The sequence below is a fragment of the Vanellus vanellus genome (genome assembly GCF_965231255.1).
Source record: "Vanellus vanellus genome assembly, chromosome: Z".
In the NCBI taxonomy this organism is placed as follows: Eukaryota; Metazoa; Chordata; class Aves; order Charadriiformes; family Charadriidae; genus Vanellus; species Vanellus vanellus.
The window spans coordinates 52,693,529-52,712,691 of NC_138908.1; the positions used below are offsets into that span (position 1 = coordinate 52,693,529).

Genomic DNA, 19,163 nt, shown 5'->3' on the forward strand with positions numbered 1-19,163 from the left:
CTTCCCTATATTCAAAAATGAACAGAAAGAAAAAAATATACAAATGTATATATAGCCAATGCTAGTGAAGATTTTGGTTATTTCTGACTTCAGTACACAAAATTTTGGCTGACACGTGAAAAGTTGTCAGAGTGATTTTATATGGACCATAGCAAGTACTGCGACAGTGGGCTGCTAAGTCCGATCATTAGATTTTTCAGTTTAGCTTTACATAAATACTCTCTGAAAACAGGCAAAATCACACAGACCCACACAACTCTACTACAATACTCAAAATGTTTTAAAACAAAGTAACATAGTGATTTATAACACTTTAACTTTTTAATTAATTAAGAGCACAACACAGAAGACAAGACTATAGCAACTCAATTTAAAATCAATAAAGTACTGATGAATTCAGATCAAAGCTAAAACTGAATAATAAACTGAAGTTACGTTATTGACTGAATGAAGGTGTAGAATTTGATGCGCTAATTCTACATGTCCAAAAATGACATTAAAAATTCTCTGCTGATCAGAGATAATAATTTTGTCTACAGTCCACTTCTATGCTCACTTCTTTGTTTACCCTCTGCAGGTATGTCCAGTTATGCCAATAGAGACAAAGTAAACGCTAGCAAGCTGTAAAAGGTATTAAGATGTGCTTACCCCTCCCTACTGCCTTTGCCTGGTTACTGTCTGACTGGTACAACAAACCTGAGATTTTAGTTCCCTATCTTGGGCCTAATTCAATGCTTTCTTATGATGAAAATAAAGTAAAAATATTTATGGATATAAACTTCACTATGTAAGTGAAGGAAGTGTATAGGAAACCTTTTTTAAGTTCAAAGTTCACCAATTCTACATAAAAAATAGTACCAAGAAAGTAAAAGACTTTGGGCTTATTTTACTTTCATTTCCCACTACTATTTTTAATAGCATACCATCTGCAATTTAAACAGTGGAACAAAAACTACAATGATGTAGTGGTTTGGTGACAAATGAATGGCACACAATGATTTAGTTTGCCTGACTTTGAGATGACCATATTGCTTAGATAACAGAAGCTACAAATACGTTATGCAAATCATTCTCAAAGAGTGCAAACAAAATAGTTTCTACCACACCATAATGTGTTCTGCATATGACATATAATTAACAAAAATGCTTTTAGAACTTTTAAAAATAGAAAGAGGCAGTTTGAATGCAAACCACTTCTTAGTCTTAACCACAGTCTTGTAAATATGTGGCTGATTTAGCTGCATAATGTCCATACCTCCAGGGCCGCATGTAGAATGGAGGCCATATTGCACAAATCAAGGAAATGCACATCTACTGAATGTGGTCCTTTGCCTTCTTCGATGAGAAGCACTTTAACAGAAACAAGTTACATAGTACATCATTTGAATGAGCAAGTCTTTGTTACAGTGGCGCAAATTATCATGGAACTATAAAAAATCGGTGGACAAAATTAAACCTTCGTGAAGACTCCCCAATTTTTTAATGTTTAGTTATGAATTGTTGATCTTCTCTTACCCTACACCAAAAAATACAAGTGAATATACATGAAGGAAGTTGCACCAACAATAGGACTGAATAGTGTTGGTAACAACAGTTCTTCAAGTAAGTTGCCCGTACAGACGATCTTTCTAAGGATATATCCATATACTGTCATTCTTGACTATGGGCTCTCCAGAAAACAGTGATCACACCTGAAGTGTTAGCCCTTTAAGGGAATACAGACCCCAAAAGATTTGCTGAAGGATTTGGCACGTGTGACATCCAAAGTAAATACCCCAGCATCCTGTCAGATCCAAGAAACAATCTGTTAATACCAGTTGCTTATAAACACCAGAGGCAGGACTGTCCTGAAAATAAGGAAATCACTCAAAAGTGTACATTCATCTTATTGAATGAGGGCCTATATAATCACTGACACAACCTTTTCCATGAGGATGTTTCAGCAATCAAGGCTCACTCCAGAAGTAGAGAGACCGCTTGTGAAAGATTGCATTGTTTAAACTGAAGGCACTTTAAATCAAACATGTGAAAACTGGAAAACTATAGCCCCAATCAGAGAGTGGAACAGCTGAGGAATGATGCTGGGAACCAAACCAGTCAATTGAAATGAAAAAAACCACACACAAACTCTCCAAACTTTTTTTTTTTTTTTAAATCTTGCTTAGACAAAACAGTACCTCATAGGATAGAAAGGGAAAAAGAGCTACATGGTACAATTGAATGGATGCTTGTTATATGGCCATCACAGTTAGGTTTGAGTACTCATTAAAGGCCACATGATAGTTACATACTCTTTCATCAAAAGAAGGAATATTTCCTCAAACCCAAGGATCTGACTTCTGTGGAGGTTTTAAATAGCATTTGCACATACCTTGCTGTAGGTAGCCATATGTGAATATATACAAAATATTTCACTTAACTGAAAATCTACTAAAAATTTCTGTAGTAGCATACAGACTTAGTGACTACCCTTTTTGATGACTGCCATTCAAATCTGTATTTAATTATAATACAAGCAATTTCATAGGTGGTTTTCAAAAGACCATTAATTATTGTATAACAGCATTTGTGTAAGGGGACATGTATCTCATAAAACTGATCTTTTGGGTATGTTTGGCTTTTTCTTTTTTTTTTTTTCTTAAGGACTAGTCAAGATTCTGGACATTAATTTTCAGAGTAGAATAGCATCCCAGGCTTACCTATAAGTTTAATTCAAGCTTTCTCATATTACTATACACACACTACACGCTCTGCTGAATAAGATGTTAATTTGATCCAGAGTTGTTTTTTGCAAACATTGACCACTGTACCTAAGCTTCGCTGCAGTTGCAGGATGTGCACTATAATACATCCCCTATGAATGCATTTCAGTGACCTTGGGCTGAAAATGAACCTATGTCTGGAGAAAATAACAGTTAATGTATTCAGTAATTCCACAAAATCTCCAAACAAGGATTTTTCCTTACTGAAGGCAAACTACACAAAAGTATTCAGCCTTAAAAAAAAAAAAAAAAAAAAAAAAAACATAAAAAAAACGCAATGAAAGGCAAAGAAGACAAATGCACCCTGAAATTAGTTATTTAGATATGTCTAAACTGAAAACAGTTAAGCACATGGATATGACATTCGGCAATGTCTTATCTTTAGTTTGTCAAGGTTTTTAAATCCCTCTTGAGCTGGAGTACCATTTTTAGCTTGGCTAGGTCAGAATGACACTGAACAATATGAGTGATGACACACTAGACAGCTATATGGACAGAGTTGTCATCAGCAAGCCAGCTGTGCTAACACCTGTATGTCCTGCACAACTGATCTTTAGGAACAAGGATCAAGAAAGTCAGATTACTGGGGGGAGAAACAAAAGTCTTTCATAAAACACTGAAATGAAGAGGTGCTAATTTGAGATGGAAGAGGAGGAAAAGTAATCCTTTTACTGCATGTTTTTCTGCTCACAAAGAAGTAATAGCTTGTTTCCTACTATAAACTCCTTACAGCAGTCATTTAGAATTCTAACATTCTAATTGGGTTTTTTTTTGTGATTTTATTGCATGTACACATAACCACTGTGTCAACAGGCTTCTGATAGGGCCAGTTTAGAACAATCAAGGACCATGGTGATAAATAAACCCTGATCACACACACACAAGCAGACTTCACTCTGTTAATGTGCCTAAACACACAGAAGAACCAGCTCTGGGAGTGACATTAGGCTACAGAAAAATTTTCAAGTTGAGATCTCTAAAATTGAGTTTTTCAATCATTATTGAGATAACTAAATAATATGACAGACTATAGATCTGAGTTAACTCAGAGAAATGTGGCTGATCAGTACACCTAAAAGTATCAGGTCACTTCTATTGGAGACTGATTGTGGCAGCTAACTTAAGCCTCATAGCTGTTCTGTTTTTTCAAGGCCTGATCAATTTGTGGTCTTCTTGCTGAAACTAACAATTAATGCCACTTACACTGAGAGTTTTTACTGATATAATCACCTGTATATGGACTTAAAGCTGTTGTAAATTAATTTCTTACAGGCCGTAAAACAACCATCACAAGGAAATGCATTTTATTGCTATGGACCACATGAGAAATAGCAATATAATGCTACGACGTTACTAATTCTCAAGTCTTCAAAGGTCTCAGCCATCTCCAACTGTCTTTTTGTCCTGTATTAAAAATGTTGCTAAATCGGATAAAGAAAGATAATTTTGCATTAGTATTTTACAAGTATATAACAGGATGGATTGTACTGGTTTGAGATTTTTTACAGTGGATAGAACTGTGGGGCCCAAATCTCACTCATAGCCAGTTTAGGGACATTTCCGAGAAGACAACAGGGGTGGAAGTGGAGCAGCACTGAGGCAACGAAACGCACTAGTGGAAGGATTTCAAGGCTGATGGCTCTGCGTGGAAGCTGTTCTGCCAGCTGGCACGTGAACCTTTCAATCAGCAGAAATGAAGTGTGTTACAGAAGTGGATGAAGAAGTTAGTTTGGCACTAACCAAGTGCCAAAAGGAAAGAAGCACACTGGACAGGTGTTGTGATCCCTGAACTGTCCCAAACTGTCAGAATGAGTGGGTTGCTAACTGGTATCGGGAAAAAGATTTTTTCAGGGAGGCTTTTTTGTGTTTTTCACTGACTCATTATCACAGTTCATCAGCCGACAGGGTAATGGGTAACAGTCTAAGCTTGTGAAGACACGGTATTTTATTAACCTGTTAAAATGGCCAAATACCTAAGCAGCTGGGGCTGGGACAGGTGGAAAACTCTGCCAGCCCTTAAAGCTTGTCAATACTTTAATAGTTAAAAGTACACAGGGAAACAAAAACAATTTTCTGTCTCTGTACAGGCTGACTCACTGGGATGACTTCCCATGGTGGTGTTTTGCACAGGCGGAGTTTATAGAAGAGTGATGTAGGGAGGCTGAAGAAGGGGCAGTTACAGCGCTGTACCAGATGCAGTGCCCAGGCAATGGCAGAGGGGGCTGCAGGGCAGCCTCTGTGAGGAGCGGCCATTTCCAGACGGCTCCAACCGACCCACCACAGGGCATGGCCGAGCCCCTCAGCCAAGCTGGTGGCCCTTCTGTGAGGAGGTACTTAAGAAAGGGCAGAAATCACCACAAAGGCAGAGGAGGAGGGAAGAAAAGGAGTGAGAAGCAGCCCTGCAAACACCAGTCAAAGAAGCCGGAGGGAGAAGTGCCTGAGGCACCAGATTGGGTACTTCCCGGCAGCCCATGCAGAGGACCATGCTGGGGCACATGTCTACACTGTAGCCTGTGGAGGACCTCATGCTGGAGCAGGCGGATAGCTCGCGAGGGAATTGAAGTCCATGGAGAGCCCACGCTGGAGCAGATATTCTCAAAGGACTGCAGCCCATGTGGAGAGCCCACACTGGAACAGGGAAACAGTGTGAGGAGGAAGAAGCGGCAGAGAGGAGTTGCTATGGACTGACTGCAATCCCCTGCCCCTCACCCACCCTGCACTTCAGGGCATGGCCAGAGGACTGAGGAGTGAAGTTGAGCCTAAAAGGCAGGAGGATGCTGATTTTTTTGTCTTCGTTTCTCAACATCCAAATCCATTTTAATAAAGAAATTAAAATAATTTTCCCCAAGCCAACTCTGTTCCACCTGTGACAGTAACTACTACACAATCTCCCAGCACAAGCTTTCTCATCCTATTTTGTCTCCATGTCCTGTTGAGGGGGAGTGAGATTGCGGCTGGGTGGGCATCTGGCTGCTGGCCAAGGCTGACCCACCACAAGCACTCAAACTGCAAAGCAACACCAAGGGAAGGCCGAAGATTGTAGCAGAGAGAATGTAAAATTATTTCTTCCACTGATGGGATTACCATAGCTAATAAGTCATTAACTACGCATTAAAGAATCTAGTTGTATGAAATGAACAGATCTAATGTCCCTTACTCTGTCTGTGCAAACACGATCTTAAGAAGTACAGAAGAAATTAATAATGAAACACAGTTTATCAACAAGTATAACAAGGATATATTTATTACTAAAATAACTTCTCAACATATTTTTGAGAGGACAGTGTTTCAAGAAATCATTTATTTTTAATAAAATTTAATTTTAATTTAATAAAATTTATTTTTAAAAAATTTAATAAAAAGGGCTGCAGATGGGTTTTAAAATAAGACATTTATTTAACTGGTTTTTCTCTTGATAAGATGACTTTTTAAGAAAACGACATTCAAACTTCAAGCAGGTGGAATTTCTTCTAAGAACTCTTCCAGTAAAAATTAATTTATTTCTGTTACTGTTTTGCATCTTACATTGGGCTTTTTTTCCTTTTTAAAGGAATTGGTCAAGTCATGGACACAAATTGGCTGATGTTTAAACCTGTTTTACTTTGCTATGTTTTTCAGTATAAGGCTATCTAATAGATTCTAGGGAGGGGGAAAAAAAATGCACCTGTTTTCCAAACCTAGATTAAAAAAAAAATCAGCTATTACCTTTTGGTCATCTTCTATATTACAACAATAAAACTGAACCAAAACACAATTTTCTTGAGGTCCTTTGTTTGCCAATGGTGGTGTTTGTTTTTTTTTTTTTTTTTTAATTTGGTAAAACATTCACTTTGCACTTTGGTATTTGTCTTCAATATTTAGATGGTATAGAACCAAGAAAGATCTCTTATTTTAATGGTATCAGGAACTCTTGTGCAAATAATCCAGCTCCAGGACTCAGATGAAGATAGCTAACATAAGAAGACCCAGGATAAGAAAAAAATAACCTTCTAAAGAATACCTTGCAGGTTGTGTAGGATACAGAACTAGCTGCAAAAAATATTTTCTCTCTTACCATCGCACATGCTTAAGTTCTTTAAGATTTATGCTTCATAAATATTCATGAAGATTTAAAAAGGTGGCTCTGAAATGGTCTTAAAAGAATCATTCTGGGCACAAGCACGCTCGAGCACTTGTTGACAAAGCCAAATGTATGATACTAGATTTTCCATCCAGTCACAGGCTGGGGGGTGGGGAGGGAGTGCTAAGTGTTGTAAATAATCCCTTATCTACAGCTGTATTAGAGGCACACACTGTCTCCCTCAGCTCTGCTTTTTTTTTGCTTTGTTTGCTGAATGTTACACCCAAGTACACCCAAAGGCAGAGGATCTAGTACCTACATTGCTGCCTTCTGGATTCTTGTAGTGGTAAGAGTACAGAAAGGAATGAGTTTGCTTTAATGGATATGAGTGCACACTGTCTTATCCTTAGTCTAACTAAGATTACTAAGGATGTCTGTAAAATCCCTCTGAGCTCTATAGGCAAAAATTTAGCATTATGCATTGATAACACAGATCCTGCAAGCGATGCAGTGGAATTTTGTGGATATTTGCTCATGAATACATCAATGTAGAAATATCACAATGTTCAATTTCAAACTCCCATAAATATATCTGCAGCTAACAGTAATACTTGTTCAACTCCAGATGATTCTGAACTTTATCCATTTTCTTTGGATTCCTTTTTTGAAAACAAAAGCAGTTCGCAGAATTTCTATGAGAGAAAAGACAGGCTTGTGGTTCCTTTTCTATTATTGTTCTGATTTTTTCACTATGTGAGAATACCTTTAAGAACAACAGTGTAAACTTGGTAGTTTACACATAAGCCGTGTTCATTCGTGTTAGATAATTAGCTACCATTATGACGTAGGGCTTACATTTCAGATATACCCCAAACAAAGATCAATAATTTCCCTTTGTTCTTCTAGGAGAAATGACATGTCAAATTATGAATGATTTACAATCAATTCTTTTTAGTTCCTGCTGAAAGGAGCATCCTGACATTTCTAAATCTTATGTTTTCCTCATTCTTTAGGTTGACAAACCAGAAAGGATAAATTACTCTGCTACTCAATAATAAGCTATCTGGGCCTAACAACTATGTACATCAAGAACTAAGAAGCAGATGTGGTAACTAAAATTCTCAAAGAAAGATGGCAGTTTCTTGATCCACTCACTGCATCAGGAAAATCAGTACTAAGCATGTGACCTTCCCTGTAACCTTTCCCCAAACATTTTAATCCTTGTGCATATACAGCACCGCTTTCTAAATCAAAACGTAAACTTGCAATCCAGAACAATAAATTCTCAAGGCCAAGGACATTGCATGTACGTGTTACAGTAAAAACACAACACATTCTGCATTACAGAGACTTCCCAAGCTTAAAAGAAGCCAGTGTGAAGAAGAGGACATGAAGGAAGACACTACCCATCAGCATAGTTTGCTACAGCTAAAACACACAGTTTAGGTACTGTCACTTTTTGTGAACATCGAAGGAAAGAAAAACCTGAAAAAGGTATCTGAAAATTAAATTAACAGCAGTTTTGGTGGACACAGAAACTAAAATAAGGAATAGATTCCCATGTTGCTGGGAATTCACGATGTGATAAGGGAAATGAACACTCCCAGGTAATAAAAACACTTCTTTTGCTCTGTGTTGCTCTGGACTAAAAACAGTTACAAAACAATCAGCCACTAGAGCTACAGCTAAAAACAGACCTTTATCCCAAATAATTAATATATACAGCTTTTTTGGACCTTCAAAGCATACTATACCAGGGCAAAACAGTACAAAGTCAGACAAATTAAAATTATTACTCACTTTTAAATTTTTTTTAAAAATATCATGAAAGTTTTTGATTACAGGTTAATATTTACTGTCTTTTCCTTATTTTATTTATCGTGTATCAAAGATTAAAGTAGCATGCGCAATGCCAAATGTCTTGTGGCCACTGCGCATGTGACCTCACAAGATGACCTCCACCTTACTCAGTAGAGAGAGTTAACTCAGCAGCAATTATGAAGTGTTTGGATGATCAATAGTCCTCACTTGGTAACCATGAAAAGTGCTCAGTGACTGAAGGAAGGAAGGTGAATTTTGTAATAAGTTTTATATTAAAAATAAGAAGTCCATATACTACAAAATTGTATTTTATTTCACTAAATACGAATAGTTTTTGGAGATGAAAGAAGTTGAAGGTGGAAACTTAAAACTTGAAGGGAACAAAGGAAGTTACTTTACAACTTCTACTCCCCTACCTCCTTGAGAATAAGCAGTTGTAAAACCTTGATGTGTTTAGAAATACAAATGCAGAGCAAGCACTTCAAATTCCTACCTTGCGAAGAGTGGCTTCCACAGATTTCATATGACTAATAATCAGTTCTTTGTCTCTATTACAAGAGGAAAAAAAAAAAAAGAGTAGTTAATAGAACTGAAGCTTTAGTGATGAAGAAATTAATTTTCTGCTACTTTATAAACATCATGTCTTTAAAAAGTTCAGTCAAGGATCCTATCCTTATGAAACAGAAGTCTGGATAACGAAATACTACTCTCATGCCTTTCTGTAGATTAGGGCTTCAGTAAGAAAGAACTTCAGTTATGCTGCCATAAAAAACCTTGGTCTCATCTGATGCATTGACAGAAATTAAATTAAAGATGCATAATACCATATGACTAAGGAGAACAGGACAGCATGACCAACAAAACACCACAGGAAATAAAATGGAATCTACGCCAGAAAAGCATAGGCTCCTTAACATTCTAGGACTGTCTTTTACCTTGCCAGCTATGAGAATATTTTGTTTGAGCTCTTACAGTTCCTAAAACAGAAGTCAAAACCATGGTGGTGTTCTGCCTGGAATGACTACTGCTTCCTCATTTCTTGATTCATACTATCCTAACAGCAAATACAGGAAGGTGGACAGAAAAGTAGGACTGGCTTTTACATTCCTAGTAAAGCTGTCGCAGAGATTTTTCTGTTTTCAGGATCCTGCCTTTCTTTGGACTAGACTGACAGGGACATGCTGTTCACCTTCTCTGCTGGCCTTGTTTATGAAGCTACTGCTATTTGTCTGGGTGAAGTCAGTTCTAGAGAGCCAGTTCAACACCATTCATTTCTATGTTAAGTAGTGACATAGAAGTCAGACTCTTCCTTGCATGTTCTCAGGTGTTCATCATAAAAAGGAAAGTATCTTTAGATGGAATTTTGGACCCAGGATAATAGGTGGTTCCCAGGTTCTCATTTTTGTGAACAGAAAGCCCTCTGAATATGGCTGATTTATTCTCTTAAATAACATCTTAAAATAAAATTCTAGTAATATTTGTTTATAGCACCTACAAAAAAAGTTTAAAAAAATGAATCTATTGTACCCCTACATGCCAGGATCCACATTTTATTCCATCTTTATTTCATGTATTCATCAACTCCTACAGTTGTAAGGGAAATTGTAATTGGATCATAGAACTATTCTTTAGGATTATTATCCTGAAATGCAGTTCAGGCACGAGGAACATGCTTTACATCATCTTTTACACAATAGCTGGGGTGAAGGTTTGATAGAGAGTTTCTATGTAGCAGAGGAATGACCAAAAGGCTACTAAATTTCTGTCAAGTTCACTGCTATCAGGCACTTTTATTAATACTGCTTCCTACTTTGGAGTAAAGTGGAACAGAACTGCTGGCCACCACTGCAAGAAAATCAAGGTCACAATTCTTAGAATGAGCCAGCCATCTTGCTGTTATTTAAAGCTGTACAAAAGATTAGGAAAGAACTTGAAAGACACCCATGCATTGGTTACAAACACTCAGGTTATGGAAGAGATATTAAAATAAGACTTTCTGCGCAGAAGTCAAGTCTATTTCACCAACTTTGCTTATATGTTCCAAAGGGGAAAAAAAGGCATTTGTCATGAAGAGCCGGTAGAACAATAAATGGTATGGGTTTTTTCTTTGTCAATATTCAACTGCTATCTACAGAAATAAAACCAATTTTAAAACCACTTCACATTGAAATAACCTTTTCTGAATATAAGAAGGGCCACAGGGAACGATCTTTACTAGAATGCATAAAATAGGTTGGGGCAGGGTGAAAAGGGCCAAGCTTTCCAGAACAAATCCTTCTTCAGGTCACATCAGCTTTAATACACTCATACTAAATAACATTTGTCATTTTAATTAGCTTGTTAAACATTTCACTGATAGCCATATTAATTACATTATTTCACGTGTACATAAATCCATTAAAGCTTGTAAGCTATTGTTCTTCAGAGGTCAAACGTATCCCAGGTATAATGAGAAATTTTAATTTTAAATTAAACTTTTTTAAAATCTTAGCCATAGACCAAATTATTCAAAGTGCATACTACAATAAGAGTAATAGATAACAGAGTCTGCAAAGATTTATCTTTTTATCTGACTATACGACTGTAAGAGGTTAGTAATAATCTCATTCAAGTCAACGGAACACCTTTCGACTACCGATCTTTCCAAGACCGGTCCCTGAACATTTCCTTCCACTCTCCAGATTATGGAATAAAAAGGCATGTTTTTTATGTCTAAATTCAAAACTATCTGAAATCAGCTGAAAGATCTATCCTGTTCCATAAATAAGACTAGTTCCAAATGGGTATCAGCCCCTTTGGCAGCTAAGACTTGTCACCTAGCTGTTTTTATTATAAAAAGTTTGTATCTCTCTATAAAAAGATAACTTGGAAATAGAAAAAACAAGCAATAATTTCTTAAATAAACAAAGCGTTAGAGATCTGCCAAAGAGACATTATCAAATCAGTAAGATAACTGGCAAACAAAAATGCCCATGCTATTTCAGGACCCAGAATTGGGAGCACTATTATGGAATAACTACAGAAAACATACCATCTAGTATCTTAAACTAACAGTTTTCTTTTTAGAAGACTACCACTGAATTTCAAAGAGAGACAGATGTACTTTTGTTTTCTAGCATTACATTAGCCAGGGCTAAAACCCTGTGCATGAAAGTAAGAATTGATCTTTTGTCTGTTTTAAGTGATCTCCCCAAGGTCCCAGTGCTCACTTCGCTGCCATGCAGAGGGCACTCTCTGCATCATGGATGCTCTCTTTCAGTCGACGCTTGTCCTGCTCCAGCTGGGTAAGAAGTCTATTGAGCTGACGCAGAGATTGATCTTTTCTTCTCAGCTCCATCTTTGCCTCAGAGAGTCTCTGCAAGCAGACAGAAAGCAGAGTTACTTGTCAGCCCAAATAATTAACTTCAATTTATGCCATAGGCTATTAAACAAAGTGGAAAACAGACTGACTGTGAAGTAGATTTGGACCATTACATACTAAGGTTTTATGAATTCTCTAGCAAAAACATTACTAACTCAGAACCCCCCAGTTTTTAGTGTATTGCCTATGTACAAATGTTTTGTAAAATAAAGTGATCTGTTGATCAAACAGGTACATGTACTATGTTACAGGTACTATATTTACAAATACCAGATCTAATCACAGTGAAAATAAGAGTACAGCATTAAAGAGAACAGAATATTCTCAAAGCTTAATTTAAAATGAACATTAAAGAAAAGAATTCACAAAGAAAGGGAATGAACAAAGTAGCATTTATTTAAATATTCTGCACTATTCAGAAATTTCAGGATTAAAAAAATGATCTAGTATTCTCTGATAGTGCATTAAGTACAGTTTTGCTGCAATTCTTGCTAAGAATAAATCACTACTTTATGGTGCTTTCACTATTTTAACATTAGTTTTCCAATATTCAAAATAGTACGTGTATTTTTCTTAATGTTTCTCTCTGGCTTAGAATTAACACAACATGCTTTAAATCAATTCAGATTAATCCAATAGATGACAAATAGCACACCAAACTAATTAATACAGAACCTGCCTAGTTGCTACTCCTTTCTGCTGGGATAAATCAATACTTTTATAGACTGGAGTATTAATAATGTGATTTCATAGTTTGCTAAATGTTACATTTTACTTACAGCTGTTAATTGCCTTTTTAGAAAGAAATTATAATAGGTGGCTATAAACATTCTTTTACAAAATGCAAATTCCCTGACAGATACTAAACCAATGTGGAAGGATAGAGAAGGCTGCACAGTTGCAAGACTGAGCTCTTCTTGCACCTTGTTTTCAAAATTTATGGATATGTTTTATGCTTATGTTCTAAGAACGGTCTGCATAATTTGTACTCAGGACTACTTGACTTGGACTGTGGAACATGGACAATATATATTATGCTGTGGATACGTATTAAGAACAGTATATACAAAAGGTTGAAAAAATTTGGAGGGCACTGAAAACCCAACTAATCTGAAAAAGCTTCAGACCTAGCCAAGAGTCAAAAGCATTTCAAAAAACAATATGCTAGAGAAATTTCTGTAAAATAACTAAGTACAGCATAAAACTGGATAATACTGCAAAATAAACCGAAACCTGTGGATTGGCGTAAGTTTTCTTCAAACATTTCTCAACACAAAAAAGCAACCAGTTATTTCAAGTGTATCTGGAAGGTACAGCATTGCTACCTGAACCCTCTGTTCAGCAATTTACAAAATACAGGCTGAGCTTAGTCACTGCTGTAAGAAAAAACCCAATCAGAGCAGTTTATTTAAGAAACTCTAAACCCCAGAAATGCTAATATTAGTCTTGCTCAAATTACTGCAGGCTGAATAACTCTATTTTGCCTCCTATGTCATTATTTTTGATGAAGAATGCCATTTTTCACCTAAGTAAAGATAAACACACAGATCTCATTCTTCCACTGCGTTATGAGCATAAAGATATCCAAAAACAGAAGTGTTGCTTTCAGAAATTCTACCCTAATGCCACTAGCAGCTATCAAAGCCCTGTCTGGACAGCTGAAGTTGCGAATTGTCAGATTTTCAGAAAAGTTATTTCCAAGAAACCAGATGTGGATTAGCAAGGATCAAAGGAGCCATCTTTAATTTAAGAACAAAGAACATCTTCATTTATTGTGTTTACTGTTTGTTTGTTTTAGGCTAAGTCAGCATTGAGGAAACTGCTCAAAAACCAAGTCCTGTCCCTTCCCCACCCATATTCCCATCTTTTGATAAACAAAATTTACTGAATAGAGAACAATGTCTCTGGTGCCGATGTGGTTCAGCCCACTTTCACATATGATTGAAAAATCTGTTTTTAAGATGCAGCCACGGGACTGAGCTCTGACCAACGTAGAACAGGTAATTCTGCTAATATTTCGATGCAAGCAACTTTTGATGTACAGGCTGCTGGAAGAGAGCCTGGGTCCAAGATTCTAGTGGTTTAAATGAGCGAAGAAAGACAGGATAATAGGAACATTATGTGTATTTATTTCTTTTTTATTAGATAGCTATCCTTCTACAGGGCTGAGGAGTTGTCTGCTCCCACATAAAGCTTTAAACACTGACCACAAATGGTGAAGAGACCCACTAGGTGTCAAAATCTTCTGGGAGCTGCTAACTAACCTTGCTTACCAATTGCAAGTGCAGGCCTATTAATAAGGCAATAAAACAGGGATGAAATCATGAAGCCTAACTCTTTGAGAGGCATGGCCAGCAATCCACACTAGCTGGTGATGAAGCAATACAGAAAATGATTAAATCAAATACCTCACTGAACAGCTGCTTTATTATATTCAAAACTTTCACCATTATTTACAGAAATTTCCAAAGGATTCAGACTTTATCTATCAATAATATTGCAATATTTAAGCAAAATGCAAACTGATTTTAGCTCTCTAAAAGCAGTTTCAGCATTCACTTGAAGCTCCTTGCTACTGTGGATTTAAGTCAAGCCTTGGAAATTGCTGAAATACAGTGTGGAGTATTCTAAAGTAATGGCTGCTAAGCCTCTCTTTTTTTCCTTCTTCAGATTGATCTAATTAAAACCCTTGATAAACTTTATGGACTCTAATATTTCCAGCTGAGTGACTGAAACCAAGAGGGTGTGCCTCAAGGCAGCAAGGCAACAATGATAAGCAGCAGGTTAGCCACTAATTTCTCAGCCAGGGTAGATTGTGAAAGTGTGATGTTCTGATATCCAAGAAAGTGTTCAGGAGAGAATAGGATAAATCAAGTTTAATAACTCTGCTCCTAATTGTTCCCTCAATGCTCCACTCTAATTACTTGGAGAACTCTCCTGACTGTCACCTGATATTAAGTTGTTGGAGGCTGAGTGTGGAGCAGTGAGATAATCAATAAACATTTAGTGGGGAGAAGAATGAAGATCCCGTTAAGCAGTGGGAACCTGCAGCACCCAAAGCCCTTCTGCTCATGAGAAAACCTATGGGAGAGCCATAGTGATTGCAAAGCAATAATCCAAAGCACTGTTTTTAGGCCTTGAGGCCTTTAGGCAACAGTACATTTGAGAAAAAAAGGTTAACACGGTCACCCTAATTACAGCCCATTTTCACATTCTTCATATATAAGCGAAGACAAGCCAATTAGGTAGAAAGGAAGATAAGGGAAGTTTTATTTGTATACTAATTAAACCCCTGATGAAATTAAAGGAAAAACATACAGCTCTGTAATTGTGTCTGAGAAAGGTCACTTCAGGTTCAGTTATCAGAAAAGCACAGCCTTGAGATATTTCACTTAATCCACAATATAGCCCTTATTTTGCCCCCCAGGTCTTAGTATTTACAAAAATAAGAAAATTTCAAAACCCGATAATGCATTTATCTCAAAATGTTTTCTGTGGACAATTACAATTGTTAAAAAGTTGAGGCTAAATATGATAAGAAGAATGAAGGTTTTAAAAACCTACTATGTCTGCACATAGTTCTGTGAAGATGCTGAGCTTTCACTTTCAAGCACAAGTGATTCTGAACCAACTTACAAGCCAAACTCCAATTTATTGACACTCCATAAAATTCCGTTATCTGTTTAGTTCAGATGTTTAGGCATTCAGGTGCTAATTCAGACATCACTGCACTCCTTCCTCTACAGTCCACCAAAATCTCATAGATCAGTTGAGTTTTCATCAGGATGCTGAGAAGGAGTTCCCCTTAGAGATATTTAGACTTAGGCTTTTTTTCCCCATAAACTGAGCACAAAACCCCATTTGTTAGAGAGAACACCAAGCAACTGATAGCACTGCAGAAAAATCTTATTGGATGTCTGTGGGATGGGTCCTTCCACAAATAATTTTAACAAGCTTAGGCTTTGCAGTGAGGAATCTCTTTCTTTAAAACCAGTTACAAAAATAAATCAAAGTTTAACATTGTCATTCTTTACATACAGAAAAGCACTCTATTCAAAAGATAACAGATGGACAATCATTCTAGACTAACGACAGCAGTCATACAGTTTAAATTCATGCAAAGCATGTGTGACACATTTACACTGAGAGCATATTTTCCAAGATCAACTAAAGCTAGATCAAACTGCTTACTAAATTAGATTTAAATTACTCAGACACAACACAGCACTACAAGACATACAAATATACTGCAGTATGTGTATTATGAACTAATTTGTGAAGTAAAGATTTTGTCTTCAGGATGAAGTTTTACTATTTTTTTTTTCCATTTGGACGCAAAATACTATTTTTTAAGACATCTGGACAGTGAATACATCCTGAAAACTGTCCTACACATATCACTAACAAAATTCCACAATGAAAAAAAGAATGCAACGTTTAGCAAGCATCCATTCCTCCACCGGTTGAAACACACTTCCCATTATCCCTGTTGGCAAACATAATCTTCAGGACAATCTGAATGCCCCTCAAAAGACAGTCCACAGATAACCTAGAGAAGTCTTCTATCTTAAAAAGCCCCAAATCCAAAAGGTACAAGAAATTACATTAATATTTAATGTAAACTGTATTTTTAGTGTGCAATGCAAACCAAATTATATTAGCTCAAACTATATGCCTGAATTTCCACAGAATGTTTTCTGAAAAGAATTCTTACTTATTAAGAACAACTCAAAATGAAACTTTTTCTATCAAAATAGAATAAAAATCTCATGGAAAAAAAAATTCTGTGGCAAAAAAAAAATAATAAATGAGACTTCTGATCGATACATGGAAAAAAAAAAGACTTTCTAAGACGTACATTTAGGCCTATGTCAACAAATAAGATGGATTCACATTTTTCAACTGTAAAACAAACTGCAATATAAAAATATTCTATCTGGATTCACTGTGTGTTTCATAGGGGTTGCAGTATTGTCTTAAAACAGTTTGAAATGAACTCCATGTGGCTCTTCTGCTCTTGCAAAGCAGAGCTAACCTGAGGCTGACCACCCATGACATCCCTTCAATAACAAATGCTTTCACATGTCCTTTAAACTACTTTAGGAAAAGAAATACAAGTACTCAAAAGGACGTGAATCAGCTGTATCTGCTTTGCAGAAAAATCAGTGATTTTTTTAACCTCTCTGCTACTGGACCCTCATCCTGACGGCAGCAATCTTTTCATATGCTGGCATTCTTAGAAAGAACATACCTGATGACTCTTCTCTGAAGTATGTGATGTAGCATGGAAGCAGTTAAACATAGCTTACAGATCACAGTGCACCTAACAAGGTGCAAAATGGCTCTTCACGTCTTTGAAAGTGCCCTGGGTAATAAGGTTACAGAGTACGAGTGGGTCTACTGAGCAAAACAGTAACACCAACCAGCACAATGATTTTAATCAATAACCAACAGAATACTGGTGCATGAAGGGATACTCGCAGACATATTTTCACATTTCTGACACAATGTCAAATACAATTGCTTGTGATTGTTTTATATAAGAAACCCTCGTAACATTGGAGCACAAACTATGCTAACAGCAGAAAGCTTTAGCCAAATCAGTATCACAAAAAAGTCAAGCAATTATCTGAAGACAATGATAAGTTAAATGATGGTGAAAGGTAGCTTAAAAAGCAGCTGTGATATAGTTACTCAACAAGACCTACAAGCTAATAAGAAACATTTCAATAAAAAATTATTCGAGAGTCACTCAATGGGTTGGATGGGGAAAATGCATACATTTTCATTTTGCAAGAGATTTTTCTTACAAAAGTCGTTTGAAATGGTAGGCACTCACACTGTGAAAGCGAGTGGCATTACCTATGTATGTCTAGACAACAGTTCATTTATTGACTGAAGCATAGCTCTCAAACATCCAAGCAAGTTCAGGTACCACCAGCATTTTACCTGCAGTAGTTCAGGCTGGATTATAGTGCCTCAAAGACTTAAAGCTATGCCTAATATCTCTGTGCTACAACGCAGACTTACTTCTCAAGAGAAAATCTATTCTGATCAACAAGAAAGGAATGCATTTTTCAATTGCATTAGCTCAAAATGTTTAGCAAAGGATGACTGAAAATGCTTTATGAAGTCACTGAGCTGGGTACGCTTTAAAGTTATTGTGAATTAAAAGAGCTTATTAATTTAAAGACAGTAGCAATTCCTGAATAATTCCACATAATAACACTTCTTCCAGAAGACACATCCTATGTTCACATGCCACTCAGCTTCAAAGTAAGTAAAACTAAACAAAACTTTGAAAGTTTTATACACAGTAATCACAAAATACAAACTGCTCACACATAGGCTAGATCCTCATGGACTGTTAGTACTAGCAAACAAAAGCATCAGTGTTAAAATGTGTTAGCTAGGTACACTGCTGTATCTGAAGAGAAACAAAAGTTGAAAAAGTTGAGGGACTCCCTTTTTATACCAAGATGCACTTGGCCTTCCAGACATACACTAATCCAATCAGAGATAATAATTAAGCTCTACTTTTAAACAATGTTTTGGAAAATGTTAAAGTACGTGATAAAATTTATGCATATCATAATCTAGAAATTTTTTATCTTCTTCTGAGCTAAGTGAACTATGTCAGTATTCCTGGAATGCTGCAGAGAAGGATTACACCACCTTAATGGAACAAAGACAATTTTAGAAAAATGCGGGCTTTATCATTGTGAGTTTTAAGTGTATTAGAAAAGCCCTTGATGTTAAGTGAGAATAAATGTTTGGAATCACGTGTGTGGTGGCATGAGAAGTTGATTATTCACCTCATTCACCTCTGAGGTGCTACCTCAGGACTGATGTTTCCTTTTTCTCCCTAGAAAAGTAAATTCCTCTCCCACCACAATACCTAACCTTGTGCAACTGCAGACTAGACAAGATCCAGCCCTGCAGGAGCAGCAGCTTTTCTGTGCTTTGTCAGTGTCATGCCTTTGAACCAGCTACTTAAGTGCCACAGAAAAGAAAAAATTCTGTTTTTTTCACTGTTACACTTTTTACCCTGATAGACCCCCAGGCCTTATAGTTGTTACAGTTCCAAAATTTCAAAAAGATGGTTTATACCTGGTACTGCAAAAGAGGACTTTTCATAACTCTCTGATGTACCTGTATG

The 19,163-nt window shown here is 36.6% G+C and overlaps 1 protein-coding gene across 1 annotated transcript in view; it reads right to left on the reverse strand.

Moving 5' to 3' along the window:
- The window catches only part of CCDC171 (coiled-coil domain containing 171), a gene marked incomplete at its 5' end in the record, with an annotated part of 155,787 nt that overhangs the window by 49,276 nt on the left and 87,348 nt on the right, over positions 1–19,163 (reverse strand). Inside the window, 2 exon segments of the mRNA XM_082497984.1 lie at positions 9,137–9,191; positions 11,853–11,998. Of these exon segments, the coding sequence (XP_082354110.1) occupies positions 9,137–9,191; positions 11,853–11,998 (201 nt within the window).